The 26,211-nt window shown below is 34.4% G+C and overlaps 1 protein-coding gene across 1 annotated transcript; it reads left to right on the plus strand.

Moving 5' to 3' along the window:
• Window positions 1-932: 932 nt before the first annotated feature.
• Window positions 933-25,435, plus strand: LOC138697177 (uncharacterized). Its single transcript, XM_069822745.1, has 9 exons — window positions 933-1,017; window positions 6,303-6,451; window positions 13,921-14,002; window positions 15,570-15,604; window positions 17,582-17,617; window positions 17,721-17,844; window positions 18,192-18,259; window positions 23,930-23,957; window positions 25,241-25,435. Exons 1-9 carry the CDS (start codon window positions 939-941, stop codon window positions 25,258-25,260), a joined length of 621 nt encoding a protein of 206 aa, XP_069678846.1. The 5' UTR covers window positions 933-938; the 3' UTR covers window positions 25,261-25,435.
• The last annotated feature ends 776 nt before the right edge of the window (window positions 25,436-26,211 follow it).

Below are 26,211 nucleotides of genomic sequence, written 5' to 3' on the forward strand. Positions count from 1 at the left end.
GACCTTTGGGGAGGCCGAGATCTTCCAACTAACATTTTATATGCATTTCTGGATTCACCCATACGTTCTACATGCCCTGCCCATCTCAAACGTCTGGATTTAATGTTCCTAATTATGTCAGGTGAAGAATACAATGCGTGCAGTTCTGCGTTGTGTAACTTTCTCCGTTCTCCTGTAATTTCATCCCCCTCAGACCTAAATATTTTCCTAAGTACCTTATTCTCGAACGCCCTTAACGTCTGTTTCTTTCTGAAAATGAGCGTCCAAGTTTCACAATCATACAGAACAATCGGTAATATAACTGTTTTATAAAATATCTGTCCCTGAAATTCAGAATAAATGAATTTTGTCTGACGTTCAAGTCGTTAATGCAGACAAATTTTAATGATACGTTTTTGTAGGAACATTAGTGGAGTAAGAATAGTCTTTGCAATTCCATCACAACCTAAAGAAAGATTGAAACAAATCTAAATAAACAGCTCAAATTCTGATTCAAGAAACACGAATTATTAATAGGAATAATCTGACTTTATTTTGGGGCAAGGCAAACATCAGTGTTTCACCTGTACTTAAAGCAATTTATGAATTCACCACACAATGCGTTTCCTGGGTCTGAAATTTTTGCTAGTCCAAGGGCACTTATAGTACGCTCATTAGGCACACCGCTAGCGGAAGGTAATTTTGCAAGTAGTACACATTTTTGTAAAGTCTGCAATGATGTAATGCTCATTCACACGGCATGTATGAAGTCAATTGTGGTTTGAATTTGAATAGTGAATAAAAAGAAGCCAGATCACATGTTTTCATAGCTGACATGTCTTTCCATTCTAATGTCTTTCGCGTTTATGGCAGGCAGTAATGATTAATTGTGTATCATGTGACAGACAACTCTCTGCTATATAAAGGGCGGTTGTACGTAGTTCTGACCATCAGCAGCCATGGGTCCAATCGTCGCAGCCCTCCTCTCAGTCATCTGTGTGGCCGTCAGTGGATTCGCGGTGGACAACCCTCAAGAACGTAAGTATAATATCCGCGTTCAATTAATACCCAGCCGCTGTAAAAGCGGACGCTTTGCTTTGACGAGATAAGATAATACCACAGTCTACTATATACAGTCGCGAAGCTCAATATGTAGTAAAAATGCAAACATCGGTAGTTGCCCACCACTAGGATCGCTACTATCGCCTCATCACCGCAGATCTCTCTCCTAGTAGACGACAAAATATGTTAAACTTTCGTTGTGTTCTTTCGGAAGTATCAACACCTTCCTTCCATTATTGAAATATTAAATGCATAAAGTTAATTTATTATTTTAATGAAGTATATTAAATTCCACCAGAATACCTGCAAGAAATAGGTTGATATTAGTTTTGTTTGTGCAAAACGAACTGAAATTTACTATAATCGCTTCACTCGTTCAAGATTATAGCGATAATTAACTATGAAACCAATAAATATTAATTTGCATTTCCCTTTACAACAATAATAATGGAAATATGAATTAATGGCGTAACTTACGTGTATCGGTACTTGTAGTGTAGGCTTACGTAGTTAACAAAGTGGGATGAGGTTAAGCAATAATAATCACACCAGAATTGGAAATAAAACGTGATCAATAAATTTTATTGTAACAGACTTTTTCTACGTCTCTAGTAAAGTAACAAATAAAAATAACAACAAAATTAACAGCTATAACTAAAAACATATCCTTTGAAAAAAAAAGTAGGCCTAAGCAATAATAATCCCACCAGAATTGAAAATAAAACGTGATCAATAAATTTCATTAAAACAAACTTAATTTTTCTATGTCTCTAGTAAAATATTATTATTCCAATTATTGTATTTTAGCCATTAACATTTTCATTACAACCAATAACGAACATTTCACAAGCATCAATGTGAAATTTGCAACGAGCTAGCACTCGATGGAAATACGACACAGTCCAAAGTCGACCATGGACAGTCTATTGTTTCTAGTTGCTAATCGCTTGGAGCGCTTTACCACGAGATTTGCAAAAAATCACCTCAAACTTCGCGACTGTATACAGTAGACCGTGATAACACTTTGTTTATTGATTAGGGCTTTTCTGATGCCACTCCAATCACAAGAAGCAGTAACATATTATGTCTACCGATGATGCGTTAGCAATAGAAATGTCTTGCTTATGTCGATTCCACGTGGAGTTTAAAATAACATTGTCATACTTCGACTTTATTGTTGACAACAAAATTATTATATCTGGAAAAGAAAAGACATTATGAACCCTGCTTTCCTTATCTGGAAGAGAAATACCACATACCCGTTTGTCGCTGGGGAGTAATTGGCTTGCTCTTTGGTGCAAGGGGCACTATATCAAGATTTTGTATCAATTTCTTTCATCATTTCCATATCGATCTTTTGGAACTTCAAGATATAGCCATTAATTTTTAAGACATTCCTTGTTAATTGTAAATAACCATCTGTACAGCTCTATATATGAAAAAAAATTCATGTCGAGGATAGCTGCCCCCCAAAAATAAATTAAAATTAAATAAAAATAAAATTTAAATTTAAAATAGAATATTGTTGATCTACAATTAATTTAGGTGCTGTTACCTCTCGGTACCCCTTTTTCAAGGGCAGCGATCCTTTTTGGATTCTTCTCTCTATTTTAATTTCAATTTTAATTAAAAATCACCTTATAGTTTTAATTTGAAGATCATATTGAGGTTTGATTTCAGATAAGTTGGAATTGTATATAAAATACTGTGTTATGTAATTATTTCAATCTACAACTTATCGAACTTTATATAAATGCAGAATTAATTTTCTGTCATGTCATGTTACAATATTATTACCACGAATATTTTAGACTTTTACAAAGTCATCATCAGGTGGAAAGCACATTTATATATAGTATATAATGTATAATATATATTATATATAAAACAAATTGAACACAGATGATATACAATGCAAAAACGAGCATCTGTAGCATATATATATATATATATATATATATATATATATATATATATATATATATATATATTGTAAATTTATTTCCACTCAACAATAGAATTTTATTCTTCCAACAATAATTCCTTTCTACAATTCACCTTAAACGCTTTCGTCAACAATTGGATCTTCACTCAACACAGTATTCGTTATAGCACTCCACCGACGACAATGACAATTTACTTGGACTATTACGCACAACAATGAACTGTTAATCTTAACTAATATTTACAAAGCACTATTTACAAATCAGAACTACCAGTTCTCAGTTCACAGTTCTTCTATTTCAGTCACTCGAGTTCACAGTATCTCGAACCACAGACCTTCAGAGACAGTTCACTGTACTCGAACTCGGGTCCCTCCAACTGCGGTCCAATGCACTCGAACTCAGGTCCCTCCAACTGCGGTCCACTGCACTCGAACTCAGGCCTTCGGCTGCTGACGCAGTTGCGGACGCACACTCGAGTCGAACTCCGGTGCACAAGACTGGCTTCCTTGCTCTGGCTTTCTCACTGACTGAATAACTGAAAAACTCTCTCTAGTTCGCTGGCGCTTCTTCTTTTATAACAAAATCATAGTTGCGAGAAATTTCTACAGTTGTGTAGAGAATTATCTGGATATATCCACTTCGACGGACTTCTCGAAGAGTCGGGAAGGTCCGTTCCCCATTCACTGCGTACGCAGCAGTTGCGCGCGCACTCTCGCTCCACTCTCTCGCCGCGTTGGCCCTTTCCCCTCTCCGCCGCGCGCCATTCCTCCGTGCTCCGCGCGATCTGCTTTCTTGCGGGACGCTGGTCGTGAGTTCGAATCTCACGTCGCTGTCACAATATATATATACTGTATATATAATTTAAAAGATGTATAAAACCATTGTAGAGTTATTGTGAACTAGTGTAGTTCTGAGCCGTTTTTAACATGTAATAAAATAACATGTAATAAACTTGTGATGTAATAAAATAATCTTGTAATAGAATAACACACAATTAGTGCACTTCAATAGCAATATATAATTTCTATTTTTCGTAATCGGTGGTGCACAACTCTACTATTCCTTCCCATTATTTCATATGACTATTCAATGTTGAATACCTTGTCGAATCTCAAGAAGTCCATTTTCGTAGACATTTTTCACAGAAGAAAAACTATTAGGTCTCGGCACTGTATGCCAATATACTGCGTACTATTGGTTAGTATATCGTCATTTTGTTTGTTTCTTTGTTATTTATTTCTCTGAAACGATTACATTGAACATATTCGTACTTTTTTTATTATCCACTTTAATAAACCCTATTTCACCCTGAGGTATATTAGGGTTATAGTTGGCATCAAAATACATATTTTATAACCAATAAACAATAGTAAAATTATAATATAAAATAGTGGTCACAGTTACAATTCACATGAATTATGTAGAAGCATGCACCTTAATGAAAGAATGGATCCTGTTAAAGATTAATGAGATGTTTGAGGAATAATCAATTGAAAGGTATACAAGAATGTCTAACCGTTTCAGAGTAAATACACGACCTAAAAAGATAATCAATAGTATATTAATATTACAAATTTTGACTTCCACTTTCAAATTAATACTTAATTCATGAACAATGGAACAGTTAAGAGTAATAAAAGGATATTACAAGCAATGATTTACGGTTACAAGTTACATACGTGATTCAGGAACAAGTACAATAATTAAAATAATAAGACAAGTAATGACTTACAACTAACGAATAACGAAATTCTTGAAGGGCCATATATAATAGTAGGGGCAATACAAAAGATTTAAAAACAAATGTAAACAGTAAAGGAATAGTAGAAAAATTGACTTAAAATTACAAGTTAGACACATTCTTTTTAAAGCAATAGGTAACATACTCGTACTTACAACTGATTTACCTTCATATAATCGTTCTTCAATTTCACTATCTTTATCTATGTGTTATCCGATTCCATAATTTCTATGTCTAATTTTGATATAAACCAATGTAATCTATACTAATAATAAATCTGTAGCCGAAATTTTTCTGGTAATTTTCGATTTTCCAAAAATGATTGGTCCTAACATATATAATTGACCACCCTGAAACCGAAAATCGCTTTTTTGAAATTTTTGTTTGTATGTCTGTCTGTCTGTCTGTCTATATGTTTGTTACCTTTTCACGCGATAATGGCTGAACGGATATCGATGAAAAGTGGAATATGAATTAAGTTCGTTGTAACTTACATTTTAGGCTATATGGCATTCAAAATACTTTATTTAAAAGGGGGGTTATAAGGGGGCCTGAATTAAATAAATCGAAATATCTCGCTTATTATTGATTTTTGTGAAAAATGTTACATAACAAACGTTCCTTTAAAAATAATTTGCGATAAGTTTTATTCCTTGAAACATTTTGATAGGACTGATATTTAATGAGATAAATGAGTTTTAAAATTAAAATAACTGCCATCTAAGGCCGTGTAATGAATAAAAAACAAATGAATTCGTCTATAAGGGGCCTTGCACAGCAACAACTATGAAAGCTATGAAAGATAGCCTACAGATAGTGTTTCTGTGTTTGTATGAAGTAATAACGGATGTTAAATTAACCGACTTGTATAATTAATTGTTATTTCACCATTGGAAAGTGTAGTTTCTCTAGATGGACAAAATGCTATAATGTTATTACAGTAACTTGTGAGTGAATCGAGGACAGGTAAGATTAAAATAACTTCTTATACACAGAAAACTTAATAGGCTATTTTGTACATTCATTAAACTATGGTTGCATGTAATAACAAATAAGAAAGATAAAGGAATTGTCATTGCATCAAATGAGTGCTCTCTGGAAGAAAATGATCCCATTTTAATAATTTAAATACAATTTAAATTAAGTAACGTATTAAACAATTTATCCTTCTATTAAACACGAATATTCCCTGGATCAAACGTCCTATTTTAATTATGTAATTATTTTATATTTATTTCTAACGGGTGCAGCGGAGAGCACGGGTACGGCTAGTGAGTAATATTAGTGTTCAGTGTTTTAACATTAATTTCAACTTATACAACTGCATGATTTTGATATTAAATAAATAGTTAGCTGGTACGGTCCCTAACCTAAATTTTAGTTCTAGATCATATTCAACAAAGTACTTTAAATCCCGGTTATAAAAAGTAACATTTATGATGAGAAATATCTGCGTGGACATCACAATATTCTCCAGTTGTTCTACATAAATCGACAGCGAAACGGAAAGAATCACATTGCAACATGACGTGTCGTCTGACGATGTGGACCTTAGTTCAAGCCTCTGGTTTCAGTGCAAGCCATCATGTCAGCAATGAGCAACCACCAAGACGCGGGCCTGGAGGAAGAGATGGGTCTCACGCCTTCCCTCACAGAACAGCTGGACAGCTACTTGGACTCCTCTACTCTGTCCAGAGTGGCCAGGGGCGCTGGACATTTCAAGGTATGCCGTCTAAAAAACTGATTGTAGAAAGGAGACACATTCTTTTCACGTATTTCACAACAATCCATCTCCTTCATCAGATTGCTAATTATATTACTGCTCATAGATTCCCTAACTATTCAAAATAAATATTAGTTTCTGGAATGTAGGCTATATGAAATGCACATGTAGTACACGTTCACAGCACAATCTGTTGCTATCAATACCACGTCATCAGACATCTCTGTACTCAAGTTCTTTCTCAATAGCCATGGCCCGCTCATGGAATTCGCTGCCGCTGGAAATTAGGGGTAGTCTTAGTCCTCAGTTGTTTAAAATTAGGTTGTTTAGAAATATTTTAAATGCACAGAATTAGTTTTTTAGGTACAATTTTTATTTATTTATTTATTTATTTATTTATTATTATTATTATTATTATTATTATTATTATTATTATTATAAACGATTAGGGCAAACACGGAAATTTTACTTGAAGCAAGTAAAGTGATCGGTTTGGAAGTAAATCCCGAAAAGACAAAGTATATGATTATGTCTCGTGAACAGAATATTGTACGAAATGGAAATATAAAAATTGGAGATTTATCCTTCGAAGGGGTGGAAAAATTCAAATATCTTGGAGCAACAGTACCAAATATAAATGATACTCGGGAGGAAATTAAACACAGAATAAATATGGGAAATGCGTGTTATTATTCGGTTGAGAAGCTTTTATCATCTAGTCTGCTGTCAAAAAATCTGAAAGTTAGAATTTATAAAACAGTTATATTACCGGTTGTTCTGTATGGTTGTGAAACTTGGACTCTCACTCTGAGAGAGGAACATAGGTTAAGGGTGTTTGAGAATAAGGCGCTTAGGAAAAGATTTGGGGCTAAGAGGGATGAAGTTACAGGAGAATGGAGAAAGTTACACAACGCAGAACTGCATGCATTGTATTCTTCACCTGACATAATTAGGAACATTAAATCCAGACGTTTGCGATGGGCAGGACATGTAGCACGTATGGGGGAATCCAGGAATGCATATAGATTGTTGGTCGGGAGGCCGGAGGGAAAAAGACCTTTGGGGAGGCAGAGACGTAGATGGGAGAATAATATTAAAATGGATTTGAGGGATATGATGATAGGGGCTGGATTAATCTTGCACAGGATAGGGACCGATGGCGGGCTTATGTGAGGGCGGCAATGAACCTTCGGGTTCCTTAAAAGCCAATTGTAAGTAATTATTATTATTATTATTATTATTATTATTATTATTATTATTATTATTATTATTATTATTATTATTATATACTTACGTTATATTATGCTTTAGTAAGGTCTAAATTAGAATATGCATCTGTTGCGTGGAACTCTATTACTTCTACTGATTCAGCTAAACTAGAAAATATCCAAAGAAAATTCATTTCTCTTTGTGCATTCAGATTTGTACCCAACTCCTTTTCTTTAAATTATGAGCTATGTAGTAAATATTTTAACTGCACCAGTCTGTATTCGAGACGTCAGGATATTGATTACACTTTCTTTAATAATGCTATTAATGGTGTCATTGATTGTGATTCTTTTATACCCGTACACAACACCTACCTTAGAATTCCTGTGAAAGGTTTTCGTGGGCAAAGAATTTTCTTCACTAAATTATTTAAATCCCTTTCTCCAATAGTCAGGTGTATTAAAAGTGCTAATTGACAAGAACTGATTTGATTTTACTTATGCATGATATATCCTTACTTGTTATTTAAAATCTTTTATTATTTGTTAGATATTGCCATTTATTTTGCTGCATTTGGTGAATGGTTAATGTTGACCATTATATTGATTGTATTTCATCTCACTGCCATTTTCTGTCATTCATTCTCATCATCATTTGTTCTGTTTTGTTTTGTTTTTTATTTTGTGCTAAACTGTAATTGGCCTTGTGCTGTTGTTTTGCACATTAATATTCTAAATAAATAAAATAAATAAATTATTATTATTTTACACAGTCATTACTTTATTTTTCAATTAACACTATTATCTATGTAATTGTCATTGTCTCAATGTAACACGTGCTGTACTGATCATACTAATTGTCCTATTCCTTTAGTTGTGAGATTATATTCATATGTATTAATTCTTTTTTTAAAGTTAATAATTGTATATTAGAATGTATTTTCCTGTTTGTGATTATGTATTCAGTCTCTCTTTTTATTATATATTACTATTATTATTATTATTATTATTATTATTATTATTATTATTATTATTATTTTAAAGTTAATACTGATTGTGTATATATGTATTCAATCTCTCTTTTTTACTTTATTATGTTTATTATTATTTTAAAGTTAATATTTGTATACCGGTATGTATTTTTCTATATGTGATTTGATCCTCATTGAGTGGAAGAGAAGGCCTGATGGCCTTAACTCTGCCAGGGGAAATAAAACTATTATTATTACGAAAGACAATGTCTACACTCAAAAATTAAGACATTTCACTTCATTTATAAATTGTACATTTCAATCAGATACATGTAATTACTATTTCACAGTTTTATATGGAACATTTCTGTGGTAGACACAGATTTTACTAAAAAAAAAGTTTTATTTTTCCAGATAAATCGGTCCAGAAAATATGCATCTTTCATATCCCTCTTCTTCATGCTGGCCCTTACTCCATCAGACCTTGTAGATTTTGATCTTCTTCCAGGTGGCTTCCTTTACTTACTTCAGCGTGTTCATGCCATTCGAACTACAGTTCTTGTGTTCCTTGAAGTTAATATATTGTAACTCATTTTTTCTCACCTGATAATATTTATCACTTTATGCCTTATCGAAATTCTTGTAGAATGTCTTAGAAAGCCCATCTCAATGATACCCTACTTTTGTGTTTTCGTTTCAGTGAACATGCATCGGCACCAAAATTTATTTTTTATATAGCGTTGTGTAATAAAATTTTTATCTTTTGCTCCATAAAACACAATTAAGCTAAGTAAACTAATAGCTTCATTTATCTGAATGATTCTTCCTTCCACACGTAAATCACTGTCACTTTCTTTCAATAAGTGATGCAACACAATTAAAAATAATCTTCTATGTTTGAACTGTTTTTCCAATAATCTGCAAGCCATCCGTTCTCATATAGCCTACTTCCTTTTATAGTTAATTTGAAGTTTATATTTTGTATACGAATGGGATTAAAACTGAGAAATAATAATAATAATAATAATAATAATAATAATAATAATAATAATAATAATAATAATAATAATTACATAACATATTCTTCGCTCTCTATTACATACTGTCTTTAACCAGATTGTATAACATACTGTCTCTGACCAGAGATTATAACATACTCGTATTCTCTGCATCATATCATTTATCGTTGAAATCTTACGTAAGCCACTCAATCGAGTTTGAGTAAATTGCAATTTTGTGTTCATTATTTAAATGTATAAGAATTGTTTATAAATTATGAGGAGCAAACTTTCAAAACCTAACATACTCATTTTCAGAAAACACTACAAACATGTGTCTCTGTAATAAACGAAAATTGTTTTATTGTGAAATTTTACATGAATCTATAGTAAAAAAAATTCTCTTTAATACTTCACCACAGAAAATATTTTGTTCATTGCAGATATATACCTTTTTGCATCTGAATGTAGTTCTGAAAATGAACATGTCAAAATTTCAAAGTTTGCTCATCATATTCAATATACAACTCTCGCCAGAGAACTTATTTGTTTGCACTGGTTATGACTAAAGTTTGTTAAAGAGTTTAGAAGAAATTAACAGAGGACATGGCAAAAACAGCTCTATCGAAATCAGTAATGATGGAACCTCGTACTTCGGCGAAAATTTCAGAATATATTTACATTTGTAGCATTACAGCAATATCTCTTTGTACTTCCTGTAATAATAAATACTAACCCATACATAACTGCTTAATATATGTATCACTTTCGAAAGAAATATCAAGGTGTGTGTACAGGCAGGACGACACTGATATTGAACTTTCTTATCCTCGATATTGAGAGTCGATGTTACATTCCAGCAAACTTTGGTAAAGAGGAAAATATGTTATGGGAAATTCTGTGGATGCAAGTTCCGTTCTTAAATGTGAGAACGTCTTATGTCCCTAGAAAAGGAGATATATAAATTATAATCAGCCTATAAAATTCCATAAGGGCAAAGACATCCTGCATTTTTGTAGGGTGAGTTCTATCAATACTCACTGTGTGAACTAATCTTAGTAAAGCTGTTAGTGCTATCAAGTGATCCTACTCTGCAGGAGGTGCTAAAGTGAAATATGAACTGCAAACGCTTTAATGTCAGACTTCACTGCCATATAATTGCGCTCGTAGAGTCATAATGTTTTCGGTATACACTTAATCTTGAATTTTTTAATACTACAAGTTTTGATTTATATATGTAAAATTTATATACATACACACTGTATTAACCTAAAATAATTCATAATTTGCATATTGGAAACCTTAGATTTGTTCTGAAGAAATATATATATTTTAATTTTCTTTGAATATTCTCTAACTTAGGATATAATTCATTTGCAAATGTACACAAAATTTGTCAAAATAACCGAGATACGACGATTTTCCCACTTAAATATTTCAAAGCGTGTTTACCTTCATAAAGGTGATATAAAAGTTACAACCAAATTAATAATGCGTTTGCGGATACAAAAACGCTCCCAAAAATAATATACACTTATGAAAAAAAAAATTATTTGATTAACAATATTTTCACCGTTACAATTACACATATATGAAAACTAAATATAAACATTTACATAGAGATAATAAATTTTACAGGAGAAAAAGTTCGTCCAAAGGGCTGGACTCTGGAAGAGTACCCAAAACGCTCATTGCATTTCCGCGTTGAATAGCAATACTTAAGCGTTGACGCAAATAAGTAGTGCAACGGCGATCACCAGTAATGGAGATCAACATTTGGCCGATTTGAGATACCAAACTTTAGCGTCATGACTCCAAGGACTAGTATATGAGTTTAAAACTGTGAGTCTTATCCAGTCAGTTCTCTTTCAAAACTCAAACTAGAATATTATGATCTATGTGACTGGTTCTCAGTCAATAAATTGGTATTAAATTGCAACAAAACCAACATAATTCAATTTAAATCCTGTGAAAATTCAACCTCGCAAATTTCTAGCGCAATCATTAACAACAGATCCCTATTAGAAACAACGACAACCAAATTTCTTGCCTTGAAAATCGATAATGTGTTAAATTGGAAAAATCATATTAAAGAAATTACTCCCAAACTAAATTCAGCTTGTTTTGCTATTAGATCTATGCAAAAGATAGTAAATATCAATACCTTAAAAAAATATACTTTGCATACTTCCACTCGGTAATGAGTTCTGGAATAATATTCTGGGGAAATTCCACAGATAGTAACAATATATTTCTATTACAAAAAAAGAGTAATTAGAATAATAGTAGGTGCCAAATCTAGGGAATCTTGTAGGACTATTTTCAAAAAACTACAAATAATGCCCATGACTTGTCAGTACATCTTTTCATTAATAATCTTCCTCGTATGTAATCGTGAAAACTTTGTAACTAATTCAACAGTTCATAGCATAAATACACGTCAAAAAATGACTTTCATACTCCATCGGCAAGTCTATCGTGCTATCAAAAAGGAGTGCGTTATATGGCAGTAAAATTTTTAATAGCCTCCCTATCGATATAAAAAATGAAACTCAAAACATAAGATTATTTAGGGCCAAATTAAAGAAGTACCTAATTTCTCACGCCTTCTATTCTGTGGGTGAATTCATGACATTCAATAACACTTCATGAAATTGATACTAAAACTTTGTGTTGTACTAGTAGACTGGATTGTAAATCTCGTCTGTATATATATTTCATCTAGACTGTGACTATAAATTAAGACTTTATAATAGTATTAAGTTTTTTGACTTGTTCCATATTCTAGCTGTAAAGCAATGTATGAATACCATGGAATGTTAATAAATACAATACAATACAATACAATTCAATATCGATCCCTCATTTAAAACAGGGGTTTTTTCCCTATTTAATTACAGCTAGTATATGCAATGTCATCATAAATTGAATAATAAACGTAATAAGTAAAATCTATTTAAACTCTGCTGTAACTCTAATGAACCTGAAAGTGTAAAAGTATAAGATAACTATCTATGTCTCCTCCATTCCACCCTGTTCTTTGAAATCGGTGATTCATAGTTCAAGACTCCAAGACGAAAAACATTCCAGCTTGAATGACTACACCCGCGAAAATTCTTCCTTTCGTCTAAAGGCTGGTTCACAATAAACCGGGAACGAGAACCAGAGTGAAAACGAGAAGCAGAGGACGTGAATATGAAAATTTTTGATTCACAATAAACCGAGAACGTAGACGACTATGCATATCGATATGCATGTCAATAACGATATGTAAAGTCGATATTACTCATTCTGATGTTATTTGTGTATAATCGACCAATGGCGTTCTCTCATGAGTACAAGGCAGCCAACATAAACACAGGTTAACCAACTTCAAAATTTTAACGGTACTATAAATATGCCCATGCATCTTTATTATCACAACCTATTTTAAGTCTACCATAACGTAAAATAATTAGAGAAGAAACATTTGTAATAGAACAAAAATTGACACAACAGTAGTTATTGAATTGAAGCGTGAATATGTAGTGTGTAATACAACCAATACAGTAACAAAATATGATTCACTTACGATCGGTGTTCAAAGATGCAGCTATTGAAAGCCATGTATTGTCCTTCATTTTCTCATCTTTATACGAGGCGCGCCGCTTATCGTAAACGTGAGGATTTTCCTCAACACTCAATATTAGAATCTCATCAAATAAAACTTGCTCCATGAGGCACAGCACAGAACAAATTAATGCATAGGTTATGTCACGGTCTTCTTGCTACAAAATATACGACGACAATAGATGGCAATAGAATGAATCTAGTGGGCTGTGATCGGAAACGTGAACGCCAAAGTTGAAACTTGGCCAACTCTCCGTTCCCGATCCCGGGCTCCGGCAAGCTTTTCGTTAATTGTGAATGCTCATGTTTAAATGTACACATTTTAACAATTTTACCGTTTTTGTTTTCGTTCCGATTCTCGTTTCCGGTTTATTGTGAACCAGCCTTTAGTCTTCTGTGGGCCATGAACCATCATCATCAAATGGTATGAATGGAAAAACACTCCAATTCTATTTATTTCGTTCCAAAACCTGCTACTGCACGACGTTAACAATATACACTGTAGACCATAGTAGCAGGCCGTGGACAGAAGTGCCACTTTTCTCAAATGTCTCTCGCATTACGCATTTGCTATACATTTGTTTGTTTGCAACATTGTCCTAATGTTATATCATAAATGATGAATTTCCCGCTGATTATTCACAGGAACTGCTAGTGTATTTCAACCTCTTTGTATTCCACAGCTCTGCTGTGGCACACTGAATGAAACAGTTTTGAAGATGGCTAAGGAACACATGGAGGCGTGCAAGCAAGAAATGAAAAAAAGTAAGTACCCAATTGTTTCACTCATCTCGTGTGTGTGTGTTGGTGCATAAGTGATTTCTTTAAAAAAAAATGTAGAACTGTACAATAGACAGCAAGTGAATCACTTCAACAGTTCCTGTCGTTCATTTGCCTACGTCGTATCCCGGTTTCCTCCACCAGCTTTTATTCGCCAGCTAGTGGCTGGGCTGTCTTAGCTCTTTTCTGAAAACATTAATTTCTGTTAGGAATTGGACGTTTACGTAATATTATACAACTGTTAAAAATAACTTAAACAAAAGGGCCTTGTTAAGTAATTAACTGTCACGTGATTTCCTCCCTTTCTACGACCCTACGACATAACCACTTGGACGGACAGTAAATAGTATGTCTGAGTAATTTTATCTTTTCGGATCGGGCAGAACTGAAGATTGAATTTACAGTACTTAAGGTACCCTTTTGTAGAGTAGGTACAGAATTATTTCAACACGAGTTACTAGTACGAAGGACGAAACTGGCAATTGAGATTACGTACAATAGTCTATAGTCAATTTAACTTCATTCTCTATATTGTACGCTAATGTCCTGTAGACAGTATAATATACACTGCACAATGAGTACGTCCACATGGACAGCTCAGTTCGTGAGTAAAAACACTCATTGTTAATACTGTACTGTATTTTGATTAAACAAAAACCTAATGAAAATGATCAAGCTCAAAAGCGCAATATTTCATAGTTTACGTAAATGGATGAACTACTTTTCTTCCCTCCTATACCTAGTGAAATGATTTGTTTGTATATTACGCCAGTATCATCGAACTCCAGTCGTGGAAGGGGGTAGCAAACGGCGTTGATCCAGAGGTATAGGCAAGTTAATATTAAAAATGTTAGTAAAAATAAAATAATGTCCCTGTAGAAGGTGAAATAAATGCCTTCGCATCCTCTCATCTTATATAAAATTTCGTTTAGTGATATCTTTAAAAAAATGTGGAACAGTACAATGAAGAGGGTTTCATCGATAAGTTTAATACTTTGTACCATAATATTCACAAAGTAAGCTGAATAGAAAGCCTCTTACCAATTTAACTCTTATTTCTAAAAATCTCCTTATAACAATACATACCGGTATCTTTATAAAAATGCCTTTCTTTGTTCCTCTAAATATCGCTATAGATAGATTTGACTGTATTGTTTCGTTTCAAATGAAGAAAGGATGCGGAACTTCTTTTCATATTTAGTACAGTAGGCCTATGCAATATTACCAAATTAAAAAAAAATTATAACACATGTGTTAAGAATTGAACGCACAATTGGGCCAAGCTAGAAAATTGGCATATTGAGCTTATCCTCATATTGTTCTCTTCAAATTTTAAATCGGTCTAATCTTCATTCCCAGTTTTTCCATGAGATTTCAGCACAGGTTTCGTTAGTGTATCGCATTTCGCGCACTGTTACAAACAGGTAAAGTGGAAATATGATTTTGAGAGTTGGGCCATTTGTGCGGTGAGCGCCTCAAATATGTAAATAGAACAATATTGTCTACGTAGAAGTAGAACTATTCGCTAAAGCTCTACGTTCTGATATTTCAGGCTCCAAGGAAGGCGGGAAAGAAGATAAAATATGCGTAAGTAAGCAATTAACCAACTCAAACAAAGTTAGCCCAGAATATTCAGCAAAAATCACACACAGAATGTTATGTATCAATAAGAATCTATATATATATATATATATATATATATATATATACATATATAAAATTTTAACTCGTAATGGAAATTACGGGAAAACGGCTGAACGGATTTTAATAAATGGCCCCTCATTTTGAAGCTTGGAACCCAAAGTTTTTCGGAAAAATAGTAGTTTTCAGTGAAATGTCAATTTTCCTACATAATTTTCCTAGTTTCCAAAATCCATCTGTCGTCAGTTTTGAGAACTAGCTAATTGCACTAAGGAGAAGCGAAGCGAGCATCAAGTCGGCCGTGTTGCATTTCAGAATAAAACAAAACACACACTACAGTAAACAATATTACACGAAGGCCATGATCTGCAAGAATGCTGACATATTTAGAGCTCAAATTAAATTGGTTATTAAAAACTTAACTTACTAAAAATAATTTACAGGTTCGATTCTGTGGTGTGTAATTTTCTGGGTACAGCTGTGTATTGGATATTAAAAACTACAAAACTTGAGGTGGTTTGATGTCATTATTACCATTAGAAATGAAATATTATTGTAGTTAATGCCATGATGTGACTATTTTTCATTAATTATACATATTAATGCTATATTGATGATATGAAAGTGAAACGTATGGGGTTATATTAGTAGATGTAGAGAATAACTTAAATTAGATTTTGATTTCTATATTTTACTGAGTGGCGGCTATATAGTAGGGGAGAGTCGGGTAGTATCGGACAGTGCGTTTCTTTCATCTACCACCATATGGAAGTACCTGAATGACATGGTTACGTTTCTCTATGCGACGTCACAAAAATGTAACCATATCAATCAGGTACTATTATCGTGTGGTAGATGAAAGAATCTCACTATCCGATATTACCCGATGTCCGATACTACCCGACTCTCCCCTATATATAGTATATGTTACTGAAAGCTATAATACTTACGTAAGATAATAATATTATTAAAAATAAAATATTTTTATAGTTATTAATCGAGTAGGGTTGGGTCTTTTTCATATATTTAATGGCGGTGTGGTGTAGATATTTATATGCGAGGTTCTCTTCAGTATTGGCTCGAGAGAGAGTATCTTTCATTACTATGGAAGCAAATACCTTTCAGAATGTCTGGTATTCTTCATTGAAAATAAATCTGAAAAATGTTTATTTGAACGTCTAATGAACTTAGTTTGCAGCATTTGCTGCACAAGCCACTAGTGGTATATAAATATGTGTATAAAGTACACCGAAATGTTATAGAATATAAATTAAAACTCATTTGTAACTAATGTGGCATACTTATATCATTCTCTAGCAAAAGTAATGACCAGGCCGTGTCTTCGTCCTCTAAGGCATTCTGCCTAGGACCCACACGAATGAATCCGCGCTGGTTCGAATTCCCATGCGGTAAGATATTTTCTAATGAAATTTCGGCCAGTGTAAGGGACCGGTACCCACCCAGCAACGTGAAGCACTTGGGCAAATTCGATTATGAAAATCAGCTACAACGGCTGGGGGATCATCATGCTAACCACACGATACCTCAATTCTAGTTGGATGATCGTCCACCTCTGCTTTGTCATGTGGGCTGAAGCCAGCAGCCGGCTGTGTCGGTCTGGGTCCTTAAAAGACGCAAGCGCCAGGGATTATTATAATCATCATGATTATTATCATTATCATTATCATCATTATAATAATAATAATAATAATAATTATTATTATTATTATTATTATCAATATTATTATTATTATTATCATAGTAAAAAAATATAGTTTTATAGAAGAATTTGCGAAAAAATAAGTTGTTAATGTTTAGGTTTTCATGAGAATGTTAATTTCTCGGATACCTGCAATTCACGTATTTTAAAAAATCACTAATTAAATGCAATCATTTTAATATTTCCTTTTTTCTTATTTTCAGGGCGGGATGCAATGTCTAGTAAAACAATCGGGACTGGTAAGTTTATATATTTACACTTACAAAGAATAAAATTGCATGAATACCTGAATGTAAATCAGTTTGCTAATTGTGTACTTACAATCACATAAATGAATTTTAGGCCGACGAAAAAGGCGAGGTGTCTGATGAAAAACTTGCCGAGTCCATGTCACAATGCTACAAAGAGAAAGAAGTGAGGGATTTGGTCAATGAATTGGCTAAAGACTGTTTTAAAAAAAGTGAGGGTAAGTACACCAACTATCAATACGATATAACACCACCCCGTCTTTTCTAAGGTACAAATTCACTGTTAGATGTTTGGAATGCGTAAGTTTGTACGTATAAAACGACTTCTTGGAATCTTATTTCTTATCACGAAATGCTTAAATTAAATTTCAATGCTAGTACATTAAGTTAGACATACAGCGAAAGGTCTTAAATTTTTCGGGAACTATCCCGAATTATGGATGTATTTATTTAGACTGTTTATTCAAAGTAACGTAATCTTTCATCACCTACCATTTCACAAATACATTTTGAATCACTGCACAGACTTACAATATTCATTTGTTAATGGTTTCATCTTTCACAGGATCAAGTGACTGCATGGGAAAGAGAATGTTTCTCTGTACGAAGAGTGTAATGGGGGAACTGAAGAAAGTAAGTTAAACAGTCATTACGTATTCAATGTCCACTTGTCATTGCTGAGGATTTTGATGTTAGGGACGAAAAATATATATTCAAACGGCTAATAGCTACGAGATTAGTCCCGAACAAGTTCATGTCATTTTGTAAAATTTTCAGAAGAAAAAAAAGTTTGTTCTTGTCACGTATCAGGCCTTGTGGCCTGTTACTGCATTGTTTCAACGGACGGCCCGAAGATCTTTATCCTAAAGGACGGTGGTTTATTATTTGGCGTGGTATTCTTGCAGGTGTGTATATAAGAAATGTAAGAAATGTATATAAGGAACGACCACTCATATAAATTGATGGAAAGAAGACAGGACGGACACTGGAAAGTTTTCTTTTCTCAATCGTACTATCAGGGACTGGAATGCTTTACCTGCAGACTTACTAAAGGCTTTACCAATAATCAAAAACGTATTTAAAAATAGGCTTAAGGACTTTACTAATAGACGGTAATTACACACAGTATTTAAAGGGTGTAAATGATATTTTGTTATTGAAGTGTTGTATCAGTGAAGAATTATATTGTGTCAGTGAAGGGTGTTGTGTCAGTGAAGTGTGTTGTGTCAGTGAAACATGTTCATGTCGGTGAAGCTTTATAGTTTATAGTGGCAGTGCAATGTATTTGAACAGTGAAATGTTTTTTGAAGTGTTAGTGAAATCAGGATAGAATCAGTGAAATGTGTCGTAGTTCAAGTGCAGTGAGTGAGTTGACAGAGAAATGAGTGTAGTGTTGAAAGGTACTTGTGCAGATATGAACAGATCATACTCGTGGGTTTTAGTTCGAACTTAGGGTTAAGATACAAATTAGATTTATTTTGAATGTTATTTTAAGTGATGGCGCTTCATTTAATTTAGGATATTCCCCTGTTATTATTATTATTATTATTATTATTATTATTATTATTATTATTATTATTAATTATTGTTAGTACGGTATTAATTATTAGTATTATTATTAATTGTATTTTTAATTAATAAGTTTATTATTGTCATTATTGAGTGTAATTAGTTAAAACTGCCACCGGGTATATACTCATTGCAGTATGTCTGTAATTTTGAATTTTCACTAGAACAGGATCCATTTTCAATTTTTCCAACATGTCTACGCGTGTGTTTTCTTCTTGTCTAACTTAGCATAGTCCCCTCTTCTTCTTGGAAATTCCTTTTCACAGGCAGTGATTCAGTGCTGGTCACACGCATTGTCCTAGCTTGACTTCCATACACGAGAACTGGTCTCGCCAATATTTTATAGGTTTTCAATCTTGTATGCTTTTGGGGAAGAGAAGGTTCGAAGATGTTATTAATTACATTCACTGTGTACTTTTAAAACAATTCAATTTTGTGGAAATAAATTTTTCCAGTTCATGATTATATAGCAAACCAAATATTTAAAATTTTACATCTGTTATACAGTTTATTATAAACGCAGATTATGTTGCGGATATTACTTTTTCCGTCGAAGCCAATTAGATTAGTATTATCAACTGAACTCTCCATCTCATATACCACAGAAATGAGTTGTGTTCGAAACACAGAACGTTGAAGGTCGTCTCCAGAAGCTGTCAATAATAGACTATCACATCATCTGCAAACAGTAGCATACTAAGTTTGGATAAAAAGTAATGGCAACAGTTCGATATTTCTGACATGGCTTTATTCACAGGGGTATAACATTCACGTACCTTCTATATAGTTGCCCCCCCCCTTGTTTATTACCTTTTGCCAAATATTTGGAATGCGTCGTACACCATCAGCGCGTCCATCTTTGTTGATATTCCATATTGACCGCCCTAAAGCACGGATAAGTTCATCTCCGGTAGGTATTGTACTGGGTGGTTCTTTCACTTTGGTGAAAAGATCGTAATCGCATGGATCATATCGGTGAGTACGGTGGATGTTCCAGTAGTCCGCGTTTTCCGTCTGCCTTGGGGTACAGCGTGGTGCAGTATTACCCCATCAATGTCATACGCCATAATGAACATTACTTTCACAGCACTTTGTGTAGGGTGCACTTTCTTCGGACGAGAAGAACCTGGATGCTTCCATTCATTTGATTGATGTTTCAAGTTTGGTTGGTTCGTATGGGCGAGCCCAGGTTTCGTCCATAGCGGCGATTCGTCCAAGAAAGTCGTCATCTTTCCTTTGATACCGGTCCAACAAGGCCTGTGCGACTGCATAGCGGTGCCATTGTTAAACCTCGGTAACCCAGAATGTCTTGCAGAATGTGGAGCACAGTTTTGTGACATACTCAGACTTCCGCTGCTAACTCACGCGCAGTCCATCGGCGATCAGCATCCAACAGGGAAGCAAGGAGTTGAACTGTGTTGTCCTCCACGCGGGGTCGTCCTGTACGGAGATTGTCCTGAACGCCATCCCTGCCTTCCCGGAACGCTTTAACCCATCGTGCCACTGTGCGATATGGCAACGCTGCCTCGGCATATGCTTCATGAAGCCCCTGAAAACATTCTTGTGCACTACGACCTCGTGTCACTTCAATTTTGATCCAGGAACGTTGCTCTAGTTTTGTAAACGTGGTCTTAGGGCGCTCGCACTATCCCTATGAAAGTCAGCGTTCTACGCACTGCAGTAGATTGACAGAGTACTGTCGCCGCTGGCTGCACTAGCTCTTCTAACAGTCCTTGTTCATGTCCACACAGCTGGCAAATCTCGAACGCACCATCGTCACGTGAAAGCAGTGATGCCATTACTTTTTATCCAACCTATGCATCTAACTTTAAATTTTGCTTGATACTGAAAGTGTAATGTTCCGTTATTTTCCATTTACTTATCATATGATCCATTCGTCCGGAGTATTAAATAGTAATGAGGATAGACTATAGTTTCAGTGAACACATTAATTCATTTCCACTGATTTTGTTTCATTCACATGTTGAATTATATTTTTCACAGCATTAATTATCAAATATATTTATTATATTTAATCTATTTATTAATGATATTGATTTGGAACACCGATTTGTATTAGGATTTGAAATGATTTTCCTGACTATCACACTTTTACTACGTCAGACTACTTTTGACCAATAAAACGGTACGAAAGGACGTCTTTCAACCAATCATGGCTGCTTATCGCACAATTTTATCGCGTCCCTAGCATTTGTTTAATTTTATCGCGTCCCTAACATTTGTTTATTTTTATCACTACCCTAGCATTTGTTTCTTTGTTTGCCAACATTTCAAACTGCACTGGTCTGGACGTCAAACAACAGAAAATGACAAACCACTCCAGTCGATGCACATCACTTTCAAATATGACTCGCATTTTGGCATTCAAGAACAAGAATTAATAAAGATCACTGTCATATATGAAGAGCACCATTCGGAAATCCTGAATAAGTTGAGGGATACACCATGTACATCAACGAGTTCACTTCTTTTACGCACACGTCCAATATAACATCAACTGAACCACCAACCACTAAAACATTCGAATTTGAAAATTGTATTTTCAACAATTGTTTCTTTTAAAATTATTCATGTTTATTTTTTATGTCATGATCGTTAATTAAAACGTTTCTTGTTTATTTCATCATCTCTAATTAAAACTTTTCTAACACTTGATTATATTACTTAGGTTATGTTTGTTATAGCTTCTGCCTTATGATATTATGGATAGTCACGTATCAGAGATTGTTTAATACTAAGATTTATTGAAAATCATCTGTCTAGTGACGTTGATTACTGGGACCCGGATGATTGAAGTGGAATGCAAATGTTTTAATAAAAATGAAACCAAATCAACAAAGCCTTCTTGACTAGTAACCGACCACAGAGTTCAATGAAGATTCCATAGTTGGCACAACTGATAACAGGAATACAGCTAATCATAACACACTACTGCCATCTAGCGTAATGTTGAGATGATACAATAATACATTTGAAGACAGTTGTATTTTCGTAAGCCAATTAATATTTTATTGTATTGGAGTACTTCGTTACTTCTAATCTTTATATACTTTCTTCTCATCATATAATAGTCAATTAAATCCCACTCGAGTTTTGATTTTCTCTAGATAAATCAAAATCTCTAGTGAGATTACTCTTGATAACTTTGTCAAACGCCTTATCGAAATTGATAAACGCCAAATGTGTCTCTTTATTAAACTCTCTCTGTTTTTCTAACATAATTTTTTCAGTATAGTGTTCATGAGTACGTGATCTTCCTATGCGAAGTTCTTAACTGAAAGAAGAATGTTACTTTCTGAAATGTAATTTTCGGTCGTTCTTAGCAGTGCACATGTCTCCTAACATTATATAAACTGGATGTATATTATTGAAGCAGTCAACCACAACCCGTTGAGTCCGTAGACTGAACATGATTTTTCACAAATTTCTATGAATCATTGCTAACAGCTCTAAAATATTAATTATTGTACATACTACTGTATTTCTTGTACCGCGATCCGTGTCCATACAAACTGAACATAATATTGTAGTAAGTGAAAGTAAAGACAGTGGTCTTTCATATTAGATGACACAGCAATTATTCGAAATTCTCAAAATCTTCCTCGACATTCCCTTAAGCTTGTCACTTGAAATATGTCTATAAAAATCCTTTGATCCCATTTGCTTCTGTGCATTTATTGCTTTCTAAGAGACGGTCTATTATTGAAACAGAGCTTCCGGGCTAAGATGCCGTGGTCTACTGGTGCTGACGTTACCAGACGTTTCGTCTACTTCTACGGCAGACATCTTCAGTGGTTAGGTATCCTCGGTCGAAGTCTTCTGCTCGGGATACCTGTAGCAACTGTACAGGTATCCCGAGCAGAAGACTTCGACCGAGGATACCTAACCACTGAAGATGTCTGCCGTAGAAGTAGACGAAACGTCTGGTAACGTCAGCACCAGTAGACCACGGCATCTTAGCCCGGAAGCTCTGTTTCAACTAGACACCGGCCGTGAAAGCCTGCATGCTAAGGTCTATTATTCATTCAGTAATACATATTTATCTTTCTCCATGTCTTTATCACTCTTTTTGGAACTTAAGGGAGAAGTGTACACCTTTTAATGGTGGCCGGGTAGCTCAGCTGGCTACGGACTGGAAGGTCCGGGTTTCGATCCCGAGTGGTGACAGGATTTTTTCTCGTTGCCAAACTTTCAGAACGGCTCCGAGGTTCACTCATCCTCCTATAAAATTGAGTACCGGGTCTTTCCCGGGGGTAAAAGGCGGTCAGAGCGTGGTGCCGACCACACCACCTCATTCTAGTGCCGAGGTCACGGAAAGCATGGGGCTCTACCTCCATGTCCCCCAAGTGTCTTCATGGCATGTTACGGGGATACCTTTACCTTTTTTTTATTTTACCTTTTTACAACTTTTAATGGTACCATTTTACTATACTGTATTTCAAATTTTTCTTCTCAAAATTTGTAGGTAGGCCTACTGTGGAAATCAAAATGAGAAATTTTAATGTTATTTAAAGCCTAATAAGGTAGTTATTTTTTTAATTACGAAAATTTGTGAAGTACTTAGTTCAACAGGATAGCTTTTAAATGATATCCTCGGTTGCGAGTTACTTATGAAATTTCAAGTTCTTTTATATCCCCTTATTTTATATTATAATTTTTATATTAAAATATAATTACGAGTTTCGTACTGTACACATTTTTCTCTGATTTCAGAAATGTCCAGAACAATACCGTGTAAAAAGTAAGTATTAGAACGATTTATTTCAATATAAACCAATGAGAAGTTTTGTGTTCCTGCTTTTGTGCATTAAGTTAGTAATAGAGCGCTATTTAATATGTCTCGGAATACAGAGTGTTTATTAATTTTTGTTTCTAGAGTTATAGTCTTTTTCTGACTTCTATATCATCCCAATGAATTTCGTTTTCGAGTTTCTTTGCCCATGTTACCTTTTCCTTCCGTTCCTTCACCAGATGTTCATCGTATTAGTATTAGTATTAGTATTTATTTATTTAACCTGGTAGAGATAAGGCCGTCAGGCCTTCTCTGCCCCTCTACCAGGAGATTCCAACTACAATATCAACAATCAACTGTGTCGACTTCCTCTTTAATCGTATTCCCATCTCAGAATGATGTGTCGGTATTGGACCCACACCCCATTGCAGCCGTTCCAAAGTGCCATAGCCTAGTTCAGGCCCTGGTTCACGATTCATATGATTACGATGACATAAACGTTGATCTATTAAAGTTTTTGTAATTTCATGCTCTTCAAATTTAATACCAATCTGGTGATTGGCTCTGCGCGTGGACGTTCGGTACTTATAAAAACTTGCAAGCCAGCGATACTTGAAACAGTGATTTCCGTTAAAAAAATATCTTTCAATATCCTGGGAGGTGACAATATTCATGAAAGCAACAAAATTAATTCTAATTAGCATGGACCCTAAAATTAAGTTTTGTACGAAACAAGGGCTTTGAAACTGGTATTGTAAAAACAGCATATATTCTAATGTAAGCTCTTTGCTTGTTTCTTATTGGGTATAGAGTTTAATATCGGAAATACAGGAAAGAAAAAGGTAACAAGATGTGAGCCCCTAAGACGTAGGACGGAAGGACGGGTTACAATGAATGGAAAGCACTTTTAATATCACCTATGATATTGAGAAACATTAATTTTACGACCCGTGATTGTTATGACTTTTGTTTCTTGTTTTTTTATTAATAGGCCTACTATCATCTCAAAAAATATTGAATTAACAGTCTGTATATTTATTCGTTTATGTACAGGGCAAGGCTCAAATTATAATATGCAGTTAAAAATTATAGTTACTTGTGCGATAAAAAGGAAAAATGCTACAAAATCTTGAAAAAAAAAGGTAAATACAGATATAAGATGCAGATATGAATAGGCTCAATTTGTCTATGTCAATCCTCCAGAGTATTATAGTGTTGCTTTTAATGTACCTCCTGAGCTGAACATATTTTCCTACACAGTATTCACAAAGTAAATTTCCAATTACTTTCAGCTGAAGAATGTGCGGCCTAGAAGAAACAGCAGTGTAAATATGCCGACAGCTTTGAAATATGTCTACATACACAATTTTACAGAGGTTGAATGTGTATAGTCACATGAATGTAACAGTTGTTACAGCATATCTACACTTGAAGAATATGTTATCAAATGTAACAATACTGTACGTAATTAAATAGTATGTTATTGATATTGTGTATAATTCATTTCTGCACCTCTACCGTACTCATTCTGTAGTAATACGAAATCCCGAGGAGTACCATGAGTTTGCCATCCGATGTGAATACCTACAGTACACTGTCACGTGGCATGCGAGATAACCTTGTACACTCCATGGACTACGCCGGCTAAGTAAGCAGTACCTCATTAGGACTGGGGCTATTCAATCATCTATAATTTTTATATAAGCTGCAATTTTTCATTATTACAGTTAGTTCATTTCATTCATTTAGTGTTCTGCCCAAGGCCAGGTCTTTCACTGCAAACCCAGCTTCCTCCAGTCTTTCCTATTTTCTGTCTTCCTCTTTGTTTCCTCATATGATCCATATATCCTAATGTCGTCTATCATCTGATATCTTCTTCTGCCCCGAATTCTTTTCTCGTTCACCATTCCTTCCAGTGCATCTTTCAGTAGGCAGTTTCTTCTCAACCAGTCACCCAACCAATTCCTGTTCCTCTTCCTGGATCAATTTCAGTATCATTCTTTCTTCACCTACTCTTCTTCTGTCTGTCCACTTTACACGCTCCATTCTTCTCTATATCCATATTTCAAATGATTCTATTCGCTTCTCCTCACTTCGTCGTAATGTCCATGTTTCTGCACCATACAATGCCACACTTCATACAAAGCACTTCACTAGTCTCTTTCAGAGGTCCGCAGAAGATGCTCCTTTTTCTATTAAAAGCTTCCTTCGCATAAATTAGTATGGGTAAATATTTTTTTTGTATTGATCTAGTCTATATGTA

This window comes from Periplaneta americana, chromosome 3, assembly GCF_040183065.1.
Source record: "Periplaneta americana isolate PAMFEO1 chromosome 3, P.americana_PAMFEO1_priV1, whole genome shotgun sequence".
NCBI lineage: Eukaryota > Metazoa > Arthropoda > Insecta > Blattodea > Blattidae > Periplaneta > Periplaneta americana.

Bases quoted from the DNA above. Each gene is read 5' to 3' on its own strand.
- LOC138697177 (XM_069822745.1), top strand. From the start codon at position 939: ATGGGTCCAATCGTCGCAGCCCTCCTCTCAGTCATCTGTGTGGCCGTC. The intron at 17,845-18,191 runs GTAAGTACACCA...CATCTTTCACAG, and splicing joins CTGTTTTAAAAAAAGTGAGG to GATCAAGTGACTGCATGGGA. The intron at 23,958-25,240 runs GTAAGTATTAGA...AATTACTTTCAG, and splicing joins AGAACAATACCGTGTAAAAA to CTGAAGAATGTGCGGCCTAG.